Below are 25,375 nucleotides of genomic sequence, written 5' to 3' on the forward strand. Positions count from 1 at the left end.
ATAGGTCCTCTGTTCCATTAGCCACTATTCGCCAGAATTTGCACGAGTCTTTAGTGGCAAGTGATCTTGAGAGATTTTCGCAATATTGTTGATCCCACTCAGCCCTTGCATCCACCAAGAGCTTCCTATAAGACCTTCTCCTGGATTGAATTTCATCCCTGCTTTTGCGCCCCTTAATTGCGAGTAGCAATTTAGTTTTTGATTCCCTAAAGGTGGCATTATACCAGGTACTTTTAGATGTAGACCCTTTTTTTACCCCGGCTTTTGAGAATAGATCCAGCTCCAGGGTGCTAATTAATTCTGCATGAGTCTGGCCCAGCTTATCTCTATTTGCCCCTTCTGCAACATTCCTCCCTATCTGGAAGGCCCTCTCTAGAAGCGGGATAATTCTTGCATATAATTTAGGTAACTTATCACCGCTAGTGGTCAGTTTCTCCCACCTGACTTTTCTTCGGTTGGTTTCTAGGAGAAGACCTGACTTGTCTTTGTTCGAATCAAGCACTATATCTTCGTTCCCCGGTAAGACATAAGAGAGTTCCAGGGCGTTGTGGTCACTATCCCTTCTCTCAATAACTTTAAAGTCAACTAATTGTGGCCACATTGATAATTTAACAAGGATATAGTCCAGGGGTACTCCTAGTACGGCCCACGGGCCAGTGGCGGCCCGGCAAGCCTTCCCTGGCGGCCCGCGGACCTTGTACACATCATACCAGTGTTTAATTATTTTTTTTTTAAAGAGTGTCTGCAAACTAAGTTACAGCAGCGCGACTCAGAGACTCTGCTGCTCTGTGGGGGCCGGCCGGGCGATTCCTGCCATAGTTAGAGTGGAGCTGCAGGGGCGCTAAGAGGTGAACAACACAACCTCATTAACATGTTAATGGTCCTTTAAAGACCTGTTAATGCGCTCGGTGCAGCTGTGTGTGTGTGTGTGTGTGTGCTCCGAACTGTCTCAGCCCGGGCTGACACAGAGGCAGGGTGAGATGACAGAGGGAGAGGGAAAGAAAGGGAGACACAGTGAGGAAGGGAAAGGGAGACCCGGTGAGGGAGTAAGAGAGGGAAGGAGGGAAAGGGAGGGAGGGAGGAAGGGAATGGGAGGGTGAGGGAGGGAAAGGGAGTGACAGTGAGGGAGTGAGGGACTCTACAGTTAGAATGCATGTGTGGGTGGCTCGTGGCTGGCATCAGTACTGGGTGCAGTGACTGACTGGGTGGCATCAATCATGCATGTCATGTCAGGAGGACAAATAAACATAAACTGCAAAGTGCAAACTTAACTGATGATCGATCGAAATGACTTTTACATTATTTTAAGCGCACTGTGTTACTAGGCCTCGGCTCGGAGCCTAGGCGCTGGGCGGCATTGATTTGAAATGCGATGGGGAGGCTCAGGCGAGGTGGCGCAGTGGCAGGACTCCATCTGGTTAAGCGCGCCGCCAAACTACACTTAGACAGTCATGCCGTCATAAATAACATGTTGGAGGTGAGGCGCACAGTTAGGTGAAATACAAAAGTACTTACTGCAGAACAGGTGCCGCCGCCGGCCGCAACATGCATCAAATGTCGATGCCCGTGATATAACCATAGCAATCAAATATGTCAAAGTTACTAAAGATAAAGGGGCCCTATAGTGACATGATGTAAGTTAAAAAGCACACCAACATGTAGCAACAAAGAGATGCAGGCTAGCGGGACCTTAAGTGACCTGTGTGGCGCAGTCTACGCTGTGCGATGAGACACATGAACAGAGAGTGCAGTGGAACTGGAGTGAGGGCACTACAGGAAGAGATGGCAAACCGAGGGTGCACCGCGTGCAGCTGCATTGAAGGAAGAAAATTTTTAGCATTTTTAACATTTAATTGAAACTTGAGCACGTTCAGGTCAGTGATTTAGTTCCTGTTTACATTGTATGTGTTAATATTGCATAGTTGCATTTCCTAAAATTCCCACAATTTCCCCAGAATGGTCCCACACATGGTGGCCCAGTCAGATGCCCCCCCCCCCCGGTGCCAGTCACTAAGGTCAGAAATCTGGGAGTGATTTTTGATAACAGGTTATCTTTTGGATGCCATGTTACCAAGGTAGTTTCGGCTGCTTTCTTTGTACTGAAGAAAATAACAAAAACTCTTGCCGTATCTACCAGTAACTGCAGGAAAAACGCTAGTTACCACCCTAGTATTTTCAAAATTAGATTATGGAAATGCTCTCTTTCTTGGTACTCACAAATATATCTTAAACAAACTTCAGTCCGTCCAAAACATGGCAGCACGGATCCTGCTTAACATCCCTAGGCGACATTCCACTTCTGCAGCCATTCGCCATCTCCATTGGTTAAGGGTCGATAGCAGGATCAAATTTAAAGCTCTTTGCATAGCCTATAAGGCCATTCACCAGACAGGACCGAAGTTTTTAAAAGAGGCTTTTCAGGTGTACATCCCCAAAAAGAATCTAAGGTCAGCAGCTAGCTATCTTTTGACCGTCCCCCGGACAAGAACGGCTACATGGGGTGACAGACGATTCTTGGTAACAACTCCCGTGCTTTGGAACTCACTTCCTTTGCACATTAAAACTGCTCCCACCCTTATTAATTTCCGCAAATCACTGAAGACTTGGCTTTTCAATTAATGAGAACGTGCTCTGATTGGTGTTGTAATTCTGAGTATTTGCTGCGCCTAGACACCTTAGGGTATTAGTTGTGCACTAAAAAATTCCATAAATAAAATAAATAAAATAAAAGTGTTAGCTATTTTAAGGATTTTGTTCATGTATTATTTTTCATGTCTCACATTACTCTTGTACAGTGCATGCCTTGAACTGAGTGGCACCACTTGAGAGCGCTGGAGCTTAGGCTGAGGGCACTGCGAGTTTCTCACAGTGCCTGTCAAATAGTGAAAAAGATGTTCAGAAATCTTGATGGACATCAAATCCTGGCCTCTCAGCAGAGCGCACAGGGCAGTGGTCATGTGTTCCAGTTACAATGTGATTCTGTGCATATGGGTTTGATGGCGGTATACTTTTCAAAATAATGATGTAAAAGAACATTTAGTGAATGCTTGCTACTCGTAACAAGTCATCCGTAACTTTTACGCCCTACCACTTTCAAATGTCACCAGCCGCCACTGTGAGGGAGGGAAAGGGAGATCGGGTGAAGGAGTGAGAAAGGGAAAGGGAGGGAGGAAGGGAAAGAGAGGGGGGAGGGAAGGAAAGAGAGTGACAGTGAGGGAGGGAAAGGGAGACAGAGTGAGGGAGTAAGGGAGGGAGACAGAGTGAGAGGGAAATGGATGCAGGGAAAGGGAGGGAGGGTAAGGGATGGAGGGAAATGGAGTGACAGAGTGAGGGAGTGAGGTAGGGAAAGAGAGACAGAGGGAGTGAGAGAAGGAAAGGGAGACAGTGAGGGAGTGAGAGAGGGAAAGGGAGACAGAGTGAGGGGGTGAGAGAAGGAAAGGGAGGGAGAGAAAGGAAGGGAGGGAAAGGGAGTGACAGAGTGAGGGAGTGAGAGAGGGAAGGGGAGGGAGGGGAAGGGAGGGAAAGGGAGGGAAAGGGAGTGACAGAGTGAGCGAGTAAGGGAGGGAAAGGGAGACAGAGTGAGGGAATGAGAGGGAAATTGATTCAGGGAAAGGGAGGGAGGGTAAGGGATGGAGGGAACGGGAGGGAGAGAAAGGGAGTGACAGAGTGAGGGAGTGAGGGAGGGAAAGGGAGACAGAGTGAGGGAGTGAGAGAGGGAAAGGGAGACAGAGTGAGGGAGTGAGAGAGGGAAAGGGAGACAGAGTGAGGGAGTGAGAGAGGGAAAGGGAGGGAGAGAAAGGAAGGGAGGGAAAGGGAGTGACTGAGTGAGGGAAAGGGAGACAAAGTGAGGGAGTGAGAGAGGGAAGGGGAGGGAGGGAAGGGGAGGGAGGGAAAGGAAGGGAGGGAAAGGGAGTGACAGAGTGAGGGAGTGAGGGAGGGAAAGGGAGACAGAGTGAGGGAGTGAGAGAGGGAAAGGGAGACAGAGTGAGGGAGTGAGAGAGGGAAAGGGAGGGAGAGAAAGGAAGGGAGGGAAAGGGAGTGACTGAGTGAGGGAGTGAGAGGGAAAGGGAGACAAAGTGAGGGAGTGAGAGAGGGAAAGGGAGGGAGAGAAAGTAAGGGAGGGAAAGGGAGTGACAGAGTGAGGGAGAGAGAGAGGGAAAAGGAGACAGAGGGAGGGAGACAGAGGGAGGGGGACAGAGTAAGGGAGAGTGAGAGAGGGAGGGAGGGAGGGAGACACAGAGAGAAAGAGAGCGAGAGAGAGAGAGAGAGAGATGTGTGTATGCCGGGTCTGGTGGCTTAGTGGACGAAGGTGTCCGCTGCAGGGACCAGTGATCAACCTCATGGTCAGTTTTTTTTTGTTGCTCTAGTCCTGCCCCCTCTCCCACTGACCCCACCCCCACAGGTGCGGCCCTCGGACACAAACCACAGTGTAAATTTGGCCCCCAAGAGAAAGTTTGTGAGTACCCATGATATAGTCCAATCTCGATTCGCTACCAGGTTTATTATAGGCGCAGATACTTGGCATGTCTGATTTGGAACGCCCATTACAGGCCCTTAACTGTTTCACTTTCTCTTGCCACTTTCTGAAGCCTTCTCAGTACAAAATAGTGGTCAAGGCTCAAAGATCCAGGTCCATCACAGGTCAGGCTCACTGTGTGGCTCACTGGTTAGAGGCGGCAGACCCGAGAGCAGAGGACGGCCCGGGACCAGGGTTCGATTCCCGGCGCGGCAGGTTTCTGGACCAGGGTCAGCGGACTCGATAATTCTCTCGCCTCGGTGCCCACTCTGATCAGCGATCACACTCGGCAACTCTGGGCATTAGCTTGCCTCATCTTCACTACCGGCCCCACCAGACCGCCGGGGATGCCTGGTCTCACCCTGGAGATACCCATTAAGGGACCATCTCTCAGGGAAGCCAGGTAGGGTTTTGCAGCGGTCGAAGCGCCTTGGGACCCTTCGGGTAAGTAGTGCGCTATATAAATGCCTATACATATACATATACATACATACATACATATACATACATATACATATACATGAGACACATTCTTCAGAATTCTAGCCCGAACATGCAGTCAAGACTGATTAGTTGCGGTCTTCTCTGGATCATAAGCACAAATAGGATGTTTGAGATTGGACTTAAATTCCCATGTTCACGTTGGCTTTGGGGAATTACTTTATTAAGAGTGTGATTCATGTTAACTACTGTGAAGAGACTTCTTGCCCACCATCAGACGGAAAAATAATTTTAACAATCAATGTGTTCCGATAAGTTCCAAGGCCATTACTGCCTAACAGTATCGCTTCTGGCAGATGTTTCACATTCAAATACTCCAAAATACTACTCAAAAAATGTAATGCATCACTTACTTCTACAATCAGGACATTCTAGAAGAGAATAAAAAAATAGATATTAGAGGAGAATCAAGGCAATGCCTTATCGAGCAATCAAAGTATAAACAGCACTTAATCTTATGGACTATCATTCATTTCACACGTTTATTTTTATCTGTACAGTCAAACTGAGGAAAGGTGGGGTGAAAAACATGGGGAAAAGAGGTTTCAGAACTTGCAAAACATTCTTTTGCACTTTACATTCTGTGACCCCCTCCCCCCCAACTTGGTTTCTCATACTAGTTTAATGTGGTCCATGTGAGCAGATTGACTTGGCATTGTACATGTCATTGGTATTCAAATAAATTGGATAAAATACATACTGTGAATAACTGACTTCACTTATCGATAAAGGAGTTCGGTTAAGGGACATTATTACCCAGTGTCTTTTAAGATTTCATATATGATACAGTCAGGGCCTAAAAGAATATTTCTGGAGCAGGTACGAGGGACATACTGATTCTGATGAATTGGCGGAGCTAATCAAAACTTAACCCACCTTGAAGTAGCCCAATGAAGTCATTAACTCCGTCCCAATCATTTGATTATCTTGATGTTAGGGGAGTGGAAATTCAGGAGTGGTTCTAGAATATCAGCTAAGCAACCAAATGAACAAATCACTTACATTCGGTAATACTTTGTCTGATGGATACTTACCTGACTCGCGGATGGAACACCTTAAAAACATCTGAGGTGACGTACAAATGCATGCAGCGAACTAGTCTTAAGCAGTCAGTCATCAAAGTATGCAAATACATACACCCTTGACCTCAGACGACCAGTTGCGAACATTTCCATCGCTTTCATCAAAGCATGTGGAGCAGAGTAAGGTCGAAGACTGAGCAGCACAGCAGACTTAAAATGCTCCGATCCCTCTGTGTACAGTACATAGGATATGTGAGAAAACAGGATTGGTTTACTAAAATGTGCATCCTACAAATCAGGAGGTACCATTCAGTCTCTAAAGTCTAGAGAGCAGGGGGGCGTGGCCAAGATGGCGGGGTGAGCGGATGCTTCCTCCCGTAGCTCCTCCGGCCCTGCTCAGCTCGAGCCCCGATTCCTGCGCTTCTCTCCCCCCGCGGATGCACTGCGGGCGAGAGAACTGTGCCGGAGTTCTTGGGGCACGTTTTGATACCACTTTGACTTCTGTTGCCCCGGGGGAAGTCCCTGAAAAGTTTGTTCAACGATCGACCCGAGGAGGGGAGCCTGGGTCGCCCCGAAGAGAAGGGCCTGGAGGCGGAGCGTATTGCGGCGCTGTCCGCGCGCCTCGGCGGAGTCGAGTGCTGAAAGCTGGAGATCCCGGGGGACGGAATAGACGAACTCCGCGGAGTGTGGAAGCTTCCCGGCCGGCGCCCTGGTGGCCGGGACCATCGCTAGACGACAGACCCCTGCCCTGCGACGACGATCTACCCCCCTGCCATGAGTATCGGAGTGTGACGCCTGGCGGACCCCGAGCCTGGAGGAGTGGAACGGTGAAGCCTGAACGGAGCCCGGACCGGGCGTATTGGCCGATGGTACTGGGAAACACTGGTCCGCACTTCCCCGACCCGTTGCCATTTGAGGGTCGCCCATAGACTAGCTGGCCTGGGCTGGCATCCTGGGTTCCGCCCTCCCGCCATCTTGTCTTTGCGGAACTGATGCTGGTGGCCCTCGCCCGCACCCTGGTTATACGAGCGCCTTGGTTTCTCCTGGTGCCTACACATCTGCTGCCCTCCCTGGGTGCACACAGCTGAAAGCCTCCGACTTGGACATTGCTGACCGCCCTGCCTGGCCCGGTGGTCGTCTCGTCCTGACCCGGGCCGCCATTTTGTCGCCTGTGACGCACTACCCTTGTCCTCGCCGAGGACCTCACACCTGGTGCCCACGAGCGGGCTGGACGCGTCTACAACAGCCGGCTCTAAGCTTCGACCACCGCGGAGACCAGGATGGCCGGAAGACGAGGCGCAGCACGGGGAGATCGCACTTTGCCGGACATGCTCGGCAGGGCCCAGCAACTGCGCGACAGGGCGCAACCATCCCCGGGGTCCTCCCGGGCCTCAACGGACGCCACCGGGGGCGAACCACCTGTCACGAGGTCCTTCATGGAGGACTTATTCAGCTCCCTCAAGGAGGAATTTCAGACTCTCAAGACCGAGGTGGCGGGTGAGGTCCGCGAAGTGCGAAGAGAAATCGAAGGCCTGGGCGAGCGAGTTGACACTGTGGAAACGGCGGCCCAGCGCCGCGACGAGGAGATAGTTCATCTCCAGCAGGACGTCCTCCGCCTACGGGAGCAGTGTGTCGAGCTCCAGGCCCACTCGGAGGACCTTGAGAACAGATCCAGGCGGAATAATATCCGGGTGCGGGGAGTTCCGTCCGCGGATGAGGGTGCGGACCTAGTGGCCTATTTGCAGGACCTGTTCCGCGACATCTTGGGAGAAGGAGCGGACTTCCCGATCCGCATAGACAGAGCACACAGGGTGGGCCGACAGCGCCAATCTTCGGCACCCCCGCCTGATATCCTGGCGTTCTTGCCGGATTTCCCCCTAAAGGAGCGCATTATGACAGAGGCCCGCAGGAAACAGCCGCTGTCCTTTCGAGAACGACCCGTGGCGCTCTATCAGGACCTGTCCGCCATCACGCTGCAGAAACGCAGGTCTTTCCGCATCGCCACGGACTTCCTGCGAGAGCATGAGACGGCCTACTCCTGGGGTCACCCCTTCCGTCTTATTTTTCGATGGAATGGGGTGTTACATCAGCTGCGCTCCTTACAAGATGTCTGTGGGGTCCTGGGACTCACAGCTACGGAGTAAGAAGGAGCCACACCCGCATGGCGGCGCCCCGAGCGGCGGGGCCGACGGAGATCGAGGAGGCGCCTATCGTCGGCGACGGCGAGTCGCCCTGACTCCCCTACCATCAGGGCGGATATGGCGGAAGCCCTGAGGACTGCGGCCAGGAACTTGCCCGATTCCAACGGCGTGGCCCAGACGGCCTAACTTTACTCCGGGGGGAGAACTCTTAGCTTCTTCGATGCTGGGTTGGGGCTGAGGGTTGGGGGGAGGTGGCTGGAGGTGTGTGGCTGGACGTCCACTTGACTGTTTTCTGCAGACTCGCCCATTTGGGCTAGACTGAGACTATGGGGTGTTTTTTCTTGTTTTTGGTTTTGGCTGGTTGCCATGGGTTGGTTATGGGGGGGTTTCACAGTTGGTTTGGTGTTGGGGGGTCCCGTCCGATGCTGTCCGAACATATGCGGGGCCGATTCTGGCCTTCCCTGCACCCCTGCCCCGCGCGCCCCTTCCACTGATCCCGAGCTTGCTGCACGGCGCTTTGCTTCCCTGGGAATGATGCCGCCCCTGAAAGTAGTGACCCTTACTGTAAAGGGTCTGAACAACCCTGTGAAGCGTAGGGCGATTCTTTCCCTGCTGGAAGGGTCGCAGGCGGATATCTGCCTCCTGCAGGAAACCCATTTACTCTCTAAAGATTGCCATAGGCTGCGCTCTGCCAAGTTCCCCACGCAACTCTTTTCCTCGGCTGCGACTAAGACTGCAGGGGTAGCCATTCTTCTAGCCAGCACCTTCCGAGGTGAGGTGCTGTATAAACATGCCGAGCAGAAGGGGAGGCTCCTAGTGTATCGCATGCGTCTAGGGGGTGTAGCCTTTACGGTTGGTTCCGTATACAGCCCAAATGACCACCAGGATCGCTTCCTGGAATCTGTGTTGGTAGACGTTACTGCCTCACCCGACCGCCACGTCATCTTGGGGGGAGACCTGAACATGGTCTTCGACTCCACCTTGGATAGGTCGGCCCAGCGCTTTCCGCAGACGGGGGAGCTTTCTAGAGCGGTACAGGACCGGATCGCAGAGATGGATCTACATGACCTCTGGCGCATAATGCACCCCGCCGATAGGGACTACTCATACTTCTCCCACGCACACCGCACTTACTCGCGGTTGGATTACCTCTTGGTGAGTGGACCGCTCTGTTCAGCCGCCACGGCGGCTGACATCGGGGTTTTGTCCCTGTCCGATCATGCGCCGGTTTCCGGAGTTTTTGCTTGGCCGGTGGCCCCCCCCTCCAGAGGGATGTGGCGGCTTCGGGACACACTTCTCCATAGAAAGTCGGTGGTGAAGCGAGTGGAGGAGGTCATTCAGGAGTACCTGACTCACAATAGCAACCCCGATACGTCCCTGGCAACGCAGTGGGCAGCTTTGAAAGCGGTCATCAGAGGGGAGTTTATCTCCATCTCCTCGGCGGAGAACAAGGAGCGTCAACGCAAGAGGGAGGAATTAACGGCGCAGGTCAGGGAACTTGAGCAGGTTCACCGCCGGACAGGGGCGCCTCGTGTTTGGAGGCAGCTGAAGGCGGCGCGGAAACTTCTCTCTGCGTTGGACCTGGACCGGGCGGAGTATGCGGCGTTGCGCCTGAAACATGCCTTTTACACCGGCGGGGATAGATGCGGTAAGCTCCTGGCCCACCGGCTCAGGGCTGCGCAGCAACGCTACGTCGTAAAGGAGCTAGTGGGAGCAGATGGAGTCCCGGTTTCCGGTGACGCGGAGGTGGCGGACTCCTTCCGTGCCTTTTACGAAGCGCTGTACGCGGCAGAGCCCTCCCCACCGGGAGAGGCTGAGGCCTATCTGGAATCAGTAACCCTCCGGCCTTGGACCCCACCCAGGCGGCCCACCTGGAGAGGGATATACACGTGGAGGAAGTCATCTCCGCTATTGCACAGCTGAAACACGGCAAGGCCCCGGGCCCGGATGGCTATACGGCCTTGTTTTACAAGACCTTCTGTCCCACTGTCGCGCCTCTCCTGGCTCGCTTATTCAACTCCTTCTCCGAACCGGGAGCTATCCCGCCGGACCTTCTTTCGGCGACCGTGTCGGTTATCCCGAAACCGGGAAAGGACCGGACTCTGTGCGGCTCGTATCGGCCCATCTCGCTTCTGAATGTGGACCTCAAGCTGTACACGGGGATCTTGGCGGCCAGACTGGGTCTACATCTACCAGGTTTGGTGGAGGCGGATCAGGCCGGCTTTGTACCCGGTAGGCAGACGGTCGACAACACCAAGAGGGTGACACACGTGCTGGAAAAGGCCTCACGCGTCCCGGGGGAGCGGATGCTGCTATCGGTAGACGCGGAGAAGGCCTTTGATAGGGTTCATTGGCCGTACCTCGAGCTGGTTCTTGGGAAACTGGGGATCGGCGAGAGGTTCCGCACTATGATCTTTAATTGCTATAAGAGGCCGTCAGCATCGGTGCGTGTCAACGGACACAGCTCTGGCAGCTTTGCCATTGAGCGCGGCACGAGACAGGGTTGCCCCCTTTCACCGCTCCTGTTTGCCCTCTATATGGAGCCGTTTGTCCAGAGGATTTGTGATAACCCGGACGCCATCGGAGTGAAGATGGGGCAATACACGCATACTGTTAGCTTGTATGCGGACGATGTCTTGCTGACCCTGGATGACCCTAGGCGGTCGCTCCCTGCCTGCGTCCGGGAACTGAATACCTTCGCCCGCGTGGCAGGCTTCAAGATGAATATGTCTAAGTCGGCCGCCCTGGATGTGTCCCACACCAGGCGGGACCTCCAGCGTCTTTTTCCTCTGCAATGGTCCTCCTCCACGGTGCCTTACCTGGGGATCTTGCTTGCGCCTTCCCTGCCTGCAATGGTCGCTGCTAACTATTCCTCTCTGGGCAAAAAGATCAAAGAGGAACTCGGCCGATGGAACAAGGGCCTGCTCTCGTGGCTGGGCCGTATCGCAGCGGTGAAGATGACCATACTGCCTCAGATCCTGTATCTTTTTCGCGCCCTACCTCTCCAGCCCCCTGTAGGTTGGATACGACAGGCGCAGGCAGACATCTCCCGCTTTGTGTGGCAGGGCCGTAAGCCTCGGATGAAGCGGGTCCTCTCCATGCTTGCCCCGGAGGCGGGGGGTCTCGGGGTCCCGGACCTTTGGAAGTACTTCCAGGCGGCACAACTTCGGTATCTGGTGGAGTGGAGCCGGTGGGAATCAGACAAGCACTGGCTCTTTCAAGACCAGGCAGTTGCGGGCCGTACACTCCAGGAAGTCCCGTTCCTGCGGCGCGCTCACCGCCCGCCGAACCTCTACGCCTCTTTTATCACCCGGGTTCCGCTGAGAGTGTGGGACGCGGTGTGCGAGCTTCGCGAGCTCACCACTTTTCCATCGCCGTTCACTCCCATTGCTGGCAATCCAGACTTCACTCCGGGCCTGGAACCGGGGGCCTTTTCCCACTGGGTGAGCGCCGGCTGCAGGGCGCTTTTCCAGATCTACGGGCCGGAGGGCGTCCTCCCCTTCCAGCAGCTCCGACAGGTGTTTGGCCTGACGGAGGGGGACAGACTGCAGTATATGCAAGTTCGTCACTGGGCTCTTCAGCCCCCGGTGCGCGACGTCGCTGCCCGTTCGATTACGCCCTATGAGCGATGGCTGGTAACCCGGACCTCGGATGCCAAGCTTATCACCGACTTGTACAAGTTTCTCCAACCCCCGCCGTTCCATTACCATAACCCAGGGAGGGAGCGCTGGCACAGGGAATTGGGCAGGTCCTTGAGCCACAAAGAGTGGGATAGGATCGCGTATCGGGCGAGGCACTCTGCGTACCACACTGGGCTGACGGAGACCTTTACACCCCGGAACGGCTCTACGAGATGCGCAAAATCGGCGATAAGGGTTGCTGGCGCGGCTGCGGACAGGAGGGTACCCTCACGCATATTCTCTGGGAGTGCCCGGTGCTGTCGGCCTATTGGAAAGAGGTCTTGGATGAGGTGGACAGGCATTTTGAGATTGAGCTCCCAGCTCTGTGTCTCCCCGGCCCCGTTCCCGCTCCCCTACCGCTGCCTTGGCTCCCGTTCCCGCCCCCCTACCGCTGCCTCGCTCTCCGTGTCTCCCCGGCTTCGTTCCCGCCCCCCTACCGCTGCCTCGGCTCCCGTTCCCGCCCCTCTACCGCTGCCTCGCTCTCCGTGTCTCCCCGGCTTCGTTCCCGCCCCCCTACCGCTGCCTCGGCTCCCGTTCCCGCCCCCCTACCGCTGCCTTGCTCTCTGTCTCCCCGGCCTCATTCCCGCCCCCCTACCGCTGCCTCGGGTCCCGTTCCCGCCCCCTACCGCTGCCTCGGGTCCCGTTCCCGCCCCCCTACCGCTGCCTCGGCTGCCGGAGTTGCAGGAGAGCCCCACTGGCTGAAAGAAGATGCTAGGTTTAGCTTTTTTTCTCGTGTCTTTTCTTTTATTGAGCCATGGGGAGTGGTAGGGGGTAGGTGGAGAGGGTAAAGGAATAAGCCCTTTCAGTGCAATGCAGTTCTCTCCAGTCATCCATCATATCTACGCTATCCATCAAGTCAGCCAACTACATTCAAAAATATGTGCTCTGTCCCTGTTCATTGAGGATATCCATTTTACCCGTCATTACACAGTTACCATTGCTTGTCCGTTTCATAGGGCTCTTGCTTATGAAACATCTATCAGAAGTAATCTTCCTGGTCCATGTTTATCACTTCTAGAACAAATAGATAGCCACCCCTCTGTTGACGGTAGAAGACACAGAATAATATCACTGTCCACCCCATTTCTCTGCTAGCTTGGAATACTCCATGTGCATTTTAATGTGTTTCCTGCAGGAACTCGATTCCTACCCTGTTCTGTTTAAGGAAAGCAAAACAAGTGATGGGTCGACTTCATGAAATAATGTCAGCCACCAGTAATCGTGTGCCCCGGTTGCCTGCGTGTGCCTCCGTGTGCCCCTGTTGCCTGCTTGTACCTCCGTGTGCCCCTGTTGCCTGCTTGTGCCTCTGTGTGCCCCTGTTGCCTGCTTGTGCCTCTGTTTTCGTGCCCCTGTAGCCTGCTTGTGCCTCCGTGTGCCCCTGTTGCCTGCTTGTGCCTCCGTGAGCCCCGGTTGCCTGCTTGTGCCTCCGTGTGCCCCGTTGCCTGCTTGTGCCTCCGTGTGCCCCCGTTGCCTGATTGTGCCTCCGTGTGCCCCTGTTGCCTGCTTGTGCCTCCGTGTGCCCCCGTTGCCTGCTTGTGCCTCCGTGTGCCCCGGTTGCCTGCTTGTGCCTCCGTGTGCCCCTGTTGCCTGCTTGTGCCTCCGTGTGCCCCTGTTACCTGCTTGTGCTGTGTGGGTGTGTGTGGAGGGCTTTGTGTGGCTGTGTGTGTGGGAAGCTTTGTGTGGCTGTGTGTGTGGGAAGCTTTGTGTGGCTGTGTGTGTAGGAAGCTTTGTGTGGCTGTGTGTGGGGGGGCTTTGTGAGGCTGTGTGTGTGGGGGGCTCTGTGTGGCTGTGTGTGGGGGGGGCTCTGTGTGTGTGTGGGGGGGGGGCTCTGTGTGGCTGTGTGTGTCATTTGCGAGAGATAAAGCTAGTGGCATTGTAAATGACAATGCCATTTATTTATGTTAAAAAAACAAATAAAAATAATGTCAAGAGCAATGCCAATAGCTCTAACTTTAACAAAGGCAAAACCATTGCATTGTAAATGCTTGTTCTCCTTTATCTCTATTCCATCGCACTACTTACGTCAATTGAACTTTAAAGAAAGAGTTTATCGTTAAGAGTTCAAGTATAATGTTTAAGTTTTCTACAAAGCGGTTAATGGGTGATTGATGTTATGCTTACAATTAGATGCTAAAGAAATAAGGACAGCAGCCTTCCGAAATGCCGCTCCTGCTTGCTGTACTCGTGCTGCGTGTGAACCTCCCCTTCACAACACTGTGTAGGAAGCTCGAAAAGGGAATTTTGAAAGGCAGACAATGGAACCAATGAAAAGCAGTGGGCGTGGTGAAAGCGCACAGAGTAGAAAACAGCATGTCGAGAGGCAGCCCATGCGCTGCCTAGGCTCGACCTGAAAAGGGATCTGCCCAAATTAAGTAAATAACTACAATGGTTTGTATGACCTATGTTTCTACTTGTAGATATGATTTGTTACGTCCCGATAATATCCAAGGTAATTCTGTAGAAAGTATTCTTTAGAGGCCCGTTTGGCCTACGCAACTAAGTCTGGTAGACAAAAGAGTGCTCTTCAGGCTTGCATTTTCCTTAATACTACTTAGTCAATATTGTGGGGGATGAAGGTTCCTTCAGTTCAATAACACGAAGAGTTCGGAGGCTATGCCCAGTTGATCGGATTTTAGACAAATTTCGACTTATTTTCTATCACTCCTGAAACTTTAGAGTTGTAGATTTGATTTGAGCTATTTCAGTTAGGAATTCTACTGTTAGTCTATTCTACAGTAGACCAATTTAAAAGTATGTTTGCTTGCCAAAGTAAAAGCTTATTCACTGAGGGCCAGATGTAGGTGGCCAAATACCTAGCGGTAACGCAGAAAGTTGCAGAATCTCTGCGTTACCGACCGGTATTTGGCTGAGTGCAATGTAGGTGAGTTTAAACCTACATGCAAAATAAGGATTCGCAAAATAGCGATTCCTTATTTTGCTCTTGCATTTAAGGAATCGGAAATACGGATTACTTAAATGCAATGTACGTAGCACTAAAAAAAGTGCACTTCAGCCTTAAGGAATTGCTAATTACCACCAACTTCAAGTTGGTGGTAATTAGCGATTTCCTTTAAAAAAGCACTTTTTTGATTTTTTAAAAAGTGCCATGTGTCTCTACCAGATAAGGCGTTACTAAAGGTAAGTAACTTGTCAATCTGACAGAGACATCTAGCTGCAGATTCCTTATCTTAGAATAGATACCATCCCAGGAGGAGGGACTGCGGCTAAGTTTTCGATCCAGAAGTCCTGCAGCACGGAATGGTCAGAGAGGCCATCCTTGCGGACTTGACTGTCCAGGCAGTAGTACTTAGCGAAGAGGAGGTGAATCTCCAGAGTTCCCTGGCTGAGGTAGGGGCGTCTGTGCCTGATAATCATCCCAGTTCGCCATATCCGGGTCGCCTGCTTCATCCGAATTGTCTGGGACTTCTCCGTCCTCACGCTCCAGGACCGCCTCATCATCCGCATCCTGTGCATAAACTGTTGTATGGATCCTAATAGACATCTGAACCTGAGACGAAGTTGTAAGTGGTAACACAGGCGGCCGAGAAGGTGGAGGCAGTGCCACGGTAGCCGGAGATGGTGCCGGTGTACTCTGTGGCGTAGCTGGGAAACGGCGGTTGTAATCATCCAGCATATGTTGGAGATTTGAGATCAGAGTTAAAGGAATGGTAGCCATAGGGACTTGGACTAGCTGTTCCTCAGATTGAGACTGTTGATCACCGTCACCTTCCTCAGAATCCGAGTCCTGACACTTAATTTTTAAGTCAGATGGACTTTGTGCCGCTCCAAAGGTATACCCTTCTTGTTCTGAGTCAGTGTCAGGCTCAGATGTAGTGGCAAACATTGAAGAAGGTGGTTGCAGCTCTGGATCAGAGAGCTGGTGACACAGAACCTTGTCGCGACGATGAGAAGATTCTGAAGTCTTCAAAGGCACTAACTGCAACGAGGCAAAGGAAAGTGGTGCCGTCGTCGACGGTGCAGTCGTCGATAACGCCGACGATACTGGCTTGCTCGTCGACGAAGATAGTTTTGGAGAAATGATAGTCGACGGTACGGCCATCGACGGAATCGTCGTCGGGGCCACTGTCGACGGTCGATCAGCTGTAGACGAGGCCGTTGACGAAGCAATAGTCGACGGAACGGTCGTTGACGCCAGTGTAGCCTCCGTAGATGGAGTCTTTGCCGACGAGGCTTTGGTCGACGAGGTCTTCGTCGACGAGTCTTTGGTCGACGGTATCTTCGTCGACGAGATCTTGGTCGACTGAGTCGCCGTTGACGACGACGAGGACTTCTTGGAGACTCTAGTCGACGAGGATTCTTTCTTCTTCGTCGACGAGGAAATGGGAATCGTCGACGGAAATGGCTTGGAAGGCAAGGCAACCCTCGTCGACGTGGATGCTGTCGACGAGACCGTAGTTGAGAAAAAAAAGCTGAGGTAGTAGTCAGCGTCGTCGTCGAGGATGTAGCAAATGCCGTTCTCGTCGTCGGAGCGCTCGTCGACGCTCCCGTCTACGGCGGAACTTTGAGAGGCGTGGAAACACCTAGAGAGGCAGCAGAAGACGCCGGAGAGCCAGGTCTCGTGGGCGTAAAGGTGGTAGGGGTGGCAGAAGACGCCACAGAAGCTAGAGGCAAGGCCAACTTCATCTTCTTGAGGAAAGGAGATGGAACATCCTGTAAACTACCACGCTTGGATGCTGCTGAAGAAAGTCCTAAATGAAAACTTTCTGCGTCTGACAGGGCTGAATCCTTGTCTTTTAGACGTTGAAGCCAAAGGAGAAGGCGGCCTTCTCTGTCCTTCAGAGTCTTTGTAGAAAAAGTTCTACAGAACTTGCAGCTGCTAGCCTCCTGATCAGGGTATAAACAGTATATAAACTTCTGGTGGGGGCCCTTTTCAAAAAGCCGCAGCTTCTCACAAGAAGAGCAAGGTCTAAATAAAGACTTCTTACTTGACATGTTGTGAAAAACACTGGAAATAGATGAGTAGAGGTGAAAACTGAGCAGAGCTCAGGGAGACTCCCTTCACACGACATGCGGTAGAAAATCTGAGGGCTTGAGCTTCTGAGGAGAAGGTTCTAGAGGGTGCTGATGCCTGATTGGCTGTAATTTGGACTAACATAATGACACTAATGTGTTACAAGTAGTTTTTTCTCTTTACCATGCTTTCCTTTGTAGGAATAGTTTTTTGAGGTTTCTATTATGTTTCCTATTCTTTATCATGTATTATATGTACATATATTTTATATATATTTATATATATTTAGCATTATTGCTATTTTATTTACTGTGGGACTCCCACTTTGACGACGGGGAATATTCAAGCATGTGAATCTATGAAAGACACCACTAATACTGGAGAACAGTAATTATATTACTATTGAAGCCCTGCCTTATTTTCAGCACTAGAAGTTTCCCTGCCTGTTCCCTTGTCTCATAGAGTCTACCCCTGTAAGTCTGGTAATCATCCGCCGCTTTTTGCGCTATCGCCTTAAATAACTCCGCTTTTATAGCCATAATCTTCTAACAGCTCTCAGATGCATAATTTCCTTGAATAATATCTTCAATATGGCGTCCTTCGCTTTCCACTCGCTGGGCAATTAACCTCTCATTATCCTGGCGCTCTTTTTTCTTAAGGTTTACAGCAAAACTTAAAGTTTCCCCTCTAAGAGAGGCTTTAAATGCATCCCAGACGCTATTTCTGCAGGCACTATACAGATTGATATCAGAAAATTCTAATGTCCATTTTCTCAGATGCTCGACAAATATTGGGTTAGCTAGGAGCCTTTTCTCAAAGGACCAATTAGAATGAATCCTAGAGGAAGTACCTTTATCATAGTGTAAGATAAGTGGATTGTGATCAGATAAAAGTATAGGTAATTTTTTAATCGTAACCCTATTTAACTCCGTTGAGTTTATAAAAAAATAATCCAGTTCAGTGTATTTTTTATGCGGAGAGGAAAAGTAGGTATAGCCCTCTTTATACGGCTCATTATTCCACCAAATATCCACCAGCCCATGTGATTTCACCAGCGAGCCTAAAGCCCGATATATCTTAGGTTTGCGGCCAGCATAAGTCGTTTTATTCATTAGATCGGCAGAGATATTCAGGTCTCCGCATAAAATGATTGGTGCTGGCCAGTTTGCTAACCCTAACTCTATCACATTAAGGACATTGGGATCGTCCAAATTTGAGCCATAAATTGTGCAGACTGTACCTCCCGATTCCAATTCCACCAGAGCCCATCTCCCTAACTTATCTGATATCTGGCGTCTAGCTTTCACTCCATTGGATTTAGCCAATATTGCTACACCTCTGATCATTGAAGTTTGCGTAGAACAGGTCAGGAGATCATACCCCCTAAGTTTGAATAGATGTTTTTTGGACCAGGGAAGATGGGTCTCCAGTCATTCAAACCCCCTATATTCATTGTGCAGATTTTAAGCATCTTTCAGTTCGAATTCATTTCCTGCTATTCTACCAGTATAAATCATAATTATCTCTAATTCATATACATAGACAAAGATTTCTCTGTTTAACTGACATACTAGGAATTTTTCATTTCCCACCCCCTTTTTTAGGACCCCCACATACCACCCTCCCCTCTCAGCCCCCCCAAACCCTCCCTCCCCCGCCCCACAACCCCATCTCTGCTGAGGCGCTCAGACCTTGGTCTGGGCATGTGATGCGCACCCCAGCTAAAAGCACATAAGTTCCTTCTCCTTTTATTTATTTTTATTTTTTTGAGCCCTTAAATCCTGATCTGACCAATACTTCATAGTATACAAATCAGCCACCACCCGTGCCCATCCACCTGCACCCCGACCCCGTGTTCCGCCAATAATTACTGCCATTCAACTGCAACCAAACCTACTCTAAGAAGGAAAAATAGAAAAAAGAGACAAAAGCCCACCAGATCCCCATTAAGACCCCCCCGAGATACAGGATATTTTCAACATGAGTCTTTCAGCTATATCATTCCTATTTATTTACAGTCTCTAAAAAGTCCCTTGCTTTAATCTCAGAAGAGAAATAATGTATTTGTCCATTATGAAGTACTTTAAGTTGAGCCGGATTAATAAGATAAACTTGAATATTTTTCTCCTAAAAGGGTTTTATTAATTGCCTCAGTCTCCAGCGTCTCTCCACTGTTGAGTGGCAGAAGTCTGGGCGAACGAAAAACGAAATTCCTTCAACTGATCTCCTTGCCTCTGGCCTACCTTTCTCTGAGATGGTTTGTCCTAGGAGAAAATTACCTAAAAAGATTAGGATCACCCTGGGTTTATCACCTTCTTTTGCATGTGCTCGCAATTTAAATGGGGTTCGATGGGCCCGTTGGATCTCAGTTGCCCAGTTCCACTCGCTCAGTTCAGGGAAGGCAGATTTGAAGAGATTGACTATGAATGATTTTATATCTTGCCCTTCGATCCCCTCTGGGACACCCAGGACTCTGAGGTTATTCCTCCTCATCCAATTCTCGGATTCTTCCAGCTTCCACTGGATGTCATTAATTTTCGAAGTGCGCGATTCAGACTGGGACAAAGCATTAGAGGCTTCCGCTTCAGTAGTAACGATTCTCTCCTCTAGGTTTGTCACTCTTTCTCTTGTGTCGGTGCAAGCTTTGGAGAGTTTTCTTACTGTCCCTTGAATCTTCCTCATCGTAGCCTGGACTTTCCTACTATCCTGGCGCGTTTCCTCCCTATGGGATAGGATAGCCTGGTGTATTACTTCGAGTGTCAGTGAGGCACCGCTGGTTTGTGGCTGCGGTTCATCTGAGCCTTGAGCTGACAGAGGGGTATTCGATGAGTAGTCCCACTTTAGGTCTCTCGTTCCAGATCGCTGGCCAGCAAAAAAGTTATATTTTCTAGCCGTCATGGGGGGATCCCTTTCAATTTCTTCTTCTATGTCTAAATTGCTTGAACCTGGGGAGGAATTTTGTTCTGACCATTTCCCTGCATCCGAAATTGAAAAGAAGCAATCACTTGGCTCCTTGTCTCCCTCAACTGTTTCTTTATCGCTGAGCATCAAATCCGCAGCCTCATTTATTTATTTCTCAACAGCCGCAATCTCATTTATTTATTTCTCAACAGCCATCGGGTGGATATCCCCATTTTCTACAGTTTCAACAGTTTCATTACACATCGACTTTTCTTTCCTAGCACTTTTTTCCATGATCTGGGCTCCAGGTTCAGTAGCCAGTAAAGGGACTGCTGTAAAACCAACTTCGTCAGATTTATCCTCTAAATTGACCCCGGCATTGACCTTATGCGTCCCGTCCCTATCTGGAGACCTTCACCCGGGGCTATTGGTGATGTTTCAGCTGCAGCCCCTGGGGGAACAAACACATTCAAGCTCACCTGCATAGCTTTGTTTTCTTTTGGCGACCCCTTCTCCGTCTGTGTCTGTGCTTGCGGGTCTCTCCTGCGTGTAAGCATCTCCGCTATAGAGGCAAAGGACGTACGGCTCTTCAATGAAGTCCCGCTCTTTGCTGGTCTCGCCATACCAGGTGAGGAATTTTGACCTGCTCCAGCCACTGCCGCCCGTTCCCGCTGTTCCTGGGTCGAGAGCGCTGAAGCTGTCCGTGCTTCCCCTTGAGCTTTCTGGACTTTCTGGACTGTAGCTACACCCTTTGCCTCCGTGGGTTTCGTGGTAATCCTCGGAGCCGCGTTTTTTGCGGCCGCGTTCTTCGGCACCATTCTCTCAGCAGGACAGCCGCTTTCAGTGGCCGGGCGAGTCAGCTGCTGCAGGTAGCGGAGAATCGCCTTCTCAATACAGCGTCGTCCGAGGCTGCACCGGCACACCGCGCTGCATAAAGTCCGTGACCACAGCATGGAATACCCGGAGGGGGTAAATCTTTTTTGCACCTGAATTTGCACAAAGGTGGTTCGTGATGGCTGTAACTAGATTAAGGAGCTCTTTCCATAAGACAGCCTAACTCGTAGCTTGCTGCTGCCGCTAACGACCTCTACGTGGTCGCCATCTTGCCTCCCGTCCCAAGAGAACATGGATTTAAGAGAATCCAAGTAGAGACTGGCGAGGTGCAAGTGTCTTTATTCTCATGGGCTGAGAATAAGGTCACTTGCAATTCAAAGCCCCAAGTGATTACAAGATAATACTAATATGAAAATCTCAGAAGGACAGGAGTGTTTGCTCTGGCGACACCTACAAAATAAAAACTATACTTGAGAAATATTTCTCATCTCTTAACAGAAACAGAAATTATAAGAGTGATGGAAGCAGCCTTGAGAGCTTGAGTGGGACAGAAAGAACTTTAAACGACTTCTTTAAAAGACCATACAGACAAGTGGACAGAATGGAATTCAAACTGTTGGTGACTGAGTCAAGACTCGAGACCTGGTTGCAAGGGAAACCTTAGTGGAGTTAAAGTTAAGTGTGGAGTCCAGAACAATTTTACTATAAGACTTTGTAACAAATTAAAAATAAACAAACAAAAAGTACTATGATTTCTTGCAGTGCACGGTGGCACTGATGCGGTTCTTAAAAAATAAAATTGAGATTAGACAACGGCAGGTAAGCCCCAATTCTTAGAATGATTAGATGGCAAAGAATGGATGAAGGGAGATGCTGAGGGCTTTTTCACAGGAAGTCACTGTAGGAAGGTGGATACCTGACTATGGTTGCCCCCAACTTTTTTGCTGGTTTTCCGACTTAGTTGACCTGGGACCCTGCTATTCGGGGCCCCAGGCCTACTGCTCTCTCTGTAAAATGGATTCCCTGTACCTTAGGTGCATTTACCAATTGGTACTGGGCCACCTTATCAGACCTTGTAACTCAGGGCATAGGTGTACCCAGGGCCTACCAGGGGCTGCAGCATGTATTATGCCACCCCTGGCAGGCCATCTAAATCTGACACAACTGGCTGCACGACAGCTGGGGCAAGGTGGTGTAATCACCCTTTGCTTTAGATATAGTATACCTATATCTAACCCTAAAATGGACACATAGATTCCTATCAGTCACTCCTATGGCAGGCCTTGACAATCCTGAAGGCAGAGTGCTTGGAAATATGTGAGATGGTGCTCTGGCATGAGCTGAGCCCGTTTGCAGCTTGCGGAACCAAGTCCTAATAGCTCTTCCATGATAACGCGTACCATATACTCTTAAGTGCATTTTAATCCTCGCGGTTATATGCCAACTCTGGTATCGCTTTATCAAAACATGTCGAGTAAGGTGTCATACGAATTGGAATACTAACCCCTTGCCAATTCTGGCGACGGGGTTAGCATTCCACCCTTCTAGAGGGACACGACATGTATGTAACTGTGAACCCCGGTTAAAGTTAACTCAAGCCTCAGCATCACAAAATGGATGCTGCCACCACAGACACAAGTCTGACCTCCTGCTGCTGGGAGTCCTTCCAGCGAGGGAGGCTTGGACAAAGGGTTTCCTGTCAGGGGCGGTGCTAGCACCATCCCAGACAGGGTTTTGTGTATCCTGGGTAGGCAGGGCTTTAGAGGAAGGTGACTGCAAGTGGCACCCCGGTGCTCACTATGCATAGGCTGGCTAGAACCAGTTCCAGGGGCACACCAGCCCCTGACCTGGGGAAACTCAGGCATGGGAGAGGGGTGTAACCACCCCCCTTCCTGGTCCCACCCATGGGCAGGACCTAGTCGCGTGCCAGCCCCTTTTACTAGTATAAAGATAGGAGCGGGCCCCCTTCCAAATTAGATCATCTTTGAATCCTGAAACTACTTTCTACGAAAGGAACTCAAGACTTCTTCCTAAGATTTCTCCCTTGTGACTAAGGAGTAGTCACGCTGCACCCGCAGGCACCATCTAAGAACACTGCGATTTGCTGTACGTCCTTCCTCCGGAATCCGACCGACCAGCACGACGAGACCCGGCTTCCCTGGCACCTCTGACCTCTACCCACATCGTCAGCTCAGCTGAGATCGGTGGGTGCGACGAGACCGAGGGACCGGCCATCTTCAGAACTGCACGACGCTTATCCAGAACGACCGCCGAGGGATCCTCGAGTGAGTGCTTTGGGGTTCGAGAAGCCCTGACCCTGAGCAGCTCCAGCACCGAAGTCCAGCCCCCCAGCATCCACCAGATCTGCGTAGGGCCCTTCTGCTCTTTGCTGCTCACCGCGTTGTCCGGCTACTTGCCTGCTGGCTTGTGGCCCTCTTGACGACGCACCACAACGACAACACCGCTGGTCTGGTTGCTCCAGACTGGCCCTTGCTCCTCTCCAACAGAGGAGCACCCCGGACCCTCCTGGTCCACTCCAGACGCCATCTTGAGTCCACTGCGTGGGCTTGCATTTGCCAAGAGTTGTTGCCCCAATCCTGGGTCCAGCGACGTCGACAGCAGATACCATCGTGGGACAGCTCGCACCTCCATCCTGGTCGCCGACAACGCCTCCTGGTCCGTGAGACTGCAGAGCCCAGCGTCGCCCACTCACCTGGTCGAGGTGACTCCATCCGGTGCCATCCTGGTGCCCATCTAATCACTGGCTAGTGATTCAGAACTTGGTCCCCTCTGCTTACAGGTGTCTTCCATCTTCGATCCAGGCTTGGATCACTTCGAACTTCAACACTGGTCGCCTGCCAGCAACTTCTTTCAGGCTCCATAGACTGCAACGAGGATTCCCGACATCTTTCCAGACCTATGCATCCGCAGCCCCTGGGCTAGGTAACCTCAGCATTTCGGTGCTCCAGCATAGCCTCACTATCCAAGGGTCCAGATCCTTTTTCGTTTCAGCTCTACCTAGTCGGATTCGTCCGATAACACTAACTTTGTAATTTCTAGCAACCATAGACTTTGTCCCGCATCCCGCGTGAGAGTGCACACTCTGCACCCGATCCCCCTAGGCCTCCTGCTAGTAATCTGAAGGTTCAGTAGTCCAGTCCTAGCGATCCTAAAGTCTATTAGAGTAGTACTCACCTGCTAGTAATTTCGCATTCCACTTTTAGAGTATATGGTTTTTCGTGCCCCTCTGGCATTTGTGTAAATTGTGCAACTTTGCGTATTTTCTTAAGAGCTTTTTATTGTGCTTAGCACCCTGTCCTCATAAAGAGTCCAGGGTTGTTGTGTTCTAAATAAATATCCTTTATTTTCATAACAACTGTGTGGTGTCCTTTTACTTGGTGTTCAAGGGGTATATGTGATGGTATAACAGCTGGCTTAACACGCCCTCTAGAGTTTAGCCTAAAGACTGCTCTTGTCCATGCTACTAGGATAGCTGGTCCTGCTGTCGACACCATTTTGGATAAAATGAAAAAAGACACAAACAGCAAAATCAATGGGTGCATTTTCGACGCTCCTCATACAGAGCAAATACACAAGGAAATACCTCGCTAACATCTGCCTCATACAAAAGTAACACACAAGGTTCCTTCAACAAGAACACAACCAGAGGTGGTTACAGAGGTAACAATAATAAGGGAAGAGGACGTGGAGGCAATAACACCAGAGCCTCCACTGCCACAAAACAGTGACTTCATCACGCTACCTCCAGACCACTTAACACCGGTCGGAGGCAGACTACAACAGTTCCACCTGTCTGGCACGCAATTACCACAGACAGGTGGGTGAGAGAAATTATCCAGTCTGGATATTGCCTAGAACTGATTTCTACACAACCAAACATACCACCCAGACATCGTCCTATGTCCACAGAACACATCACCCTGCTACAACAAGAGGTGAAATACATGCTGGAAAAGCGGGCCATAGAGCAAGTCCCATTCCCACCAACAAGGGACAGGAGTATACTCCCTATACTTCCTTATTCCAAAGAAGGACAGTTCCATCAGACCAATATTGGCCCTCAAACCCCTAAATCAATATATACTATCGGAGCACTTCCATATGATCACACTACAACAAGTGCTCCCGTTGCTACAACAAGGAGATTTCCTAGCAACACTGGATCTCAAGGATGCGTATTTTCACATACCCATCCATCCAGCCCACAGAAAATACCTCAGGTTCACAATAGAAGGTCAACACTACCAATTCAAGGTTTTGCCCTTCGGGGTTACCACGGCTCCAAGAGTGTTTACAAAATGCTTAGCGACAGTGGCAGCACATCTCAGGAGGCAACACGTCCATGTGTACCCTTACCTGGACGATTGGCTAATACAAGCAAAATCGTACCAACAGTGTGCTTCTCAATTGCAGATCGGCCCAAAGACATTCCGCGGAGGTCGCCAACCTCATCATGTCTCATGAACCGGATCTAGCCATTCTGACTGAAACCTGGTTGTCTGATTCTTCTACACCTATCTTGGATATCCTAGTCCCCCCCAACTACTGTATCACTAGACTTGACAGGACCAAAAAGACAGGCGGTGGAATTGCCTGTATTTACAGAAGCAACCTCTCAGTCTCTAAAGCGCCCGCCCCTTCTCTTACTTCCTGTGAATACCTCTGCCTTGATGTCATCAGCGAAAGCAAACCGGTTTGCTCACTACACATCATATACCACCCACCTGGGGACAAGCTCTCCTTCTGCCAACAACTCATGGACACAATATCAACCAATTCAGGACGGC

The 25,375-nt window shown here is 50.8% G+C and overlaps 1 protein-coding gene across 2 annotated transcripts in view; it reads right to left on the reverse strand.

Annotated features, from left to right (window-relative positions):
* The window catches only part of LOC147718709 (hypoxanthine-guanine phosphoribosyltransferase), a 451,506-nt gene that overhangs the window by 161,243 nt on the left and 264,888 nt on the right, over positions 1 to 25,375 (reverse strand). For both annotated transcript variants that reach the window (XM_086918683.1, XM_086918682.1), the window contains exon 5: positions 5,371 to 5,388. In XM_086918683.1, coding sequence (XP_086774809.1) covers positions 5,371 to 5,388 — 18 coding nt within the window. The remainder of the gene's footprint in view (positions 1 to 5,370; positions 5,389 to 25,375) is intronic.

Source organism: Lissotriton vulgaris, chromosome 4_1 (assembly GCF_964263255.1).
Source record: "Lissotriton vulgaris chromosome 4_1, aLisVul1.2, whole genome shotgun sequence".
NCBI classification, from domain to species: Eukaryota; Metazoa; Chordata; class Amphibia; order Caudata; family Salamandridae; genus Lissotriton; species Lissotriton vulgaris.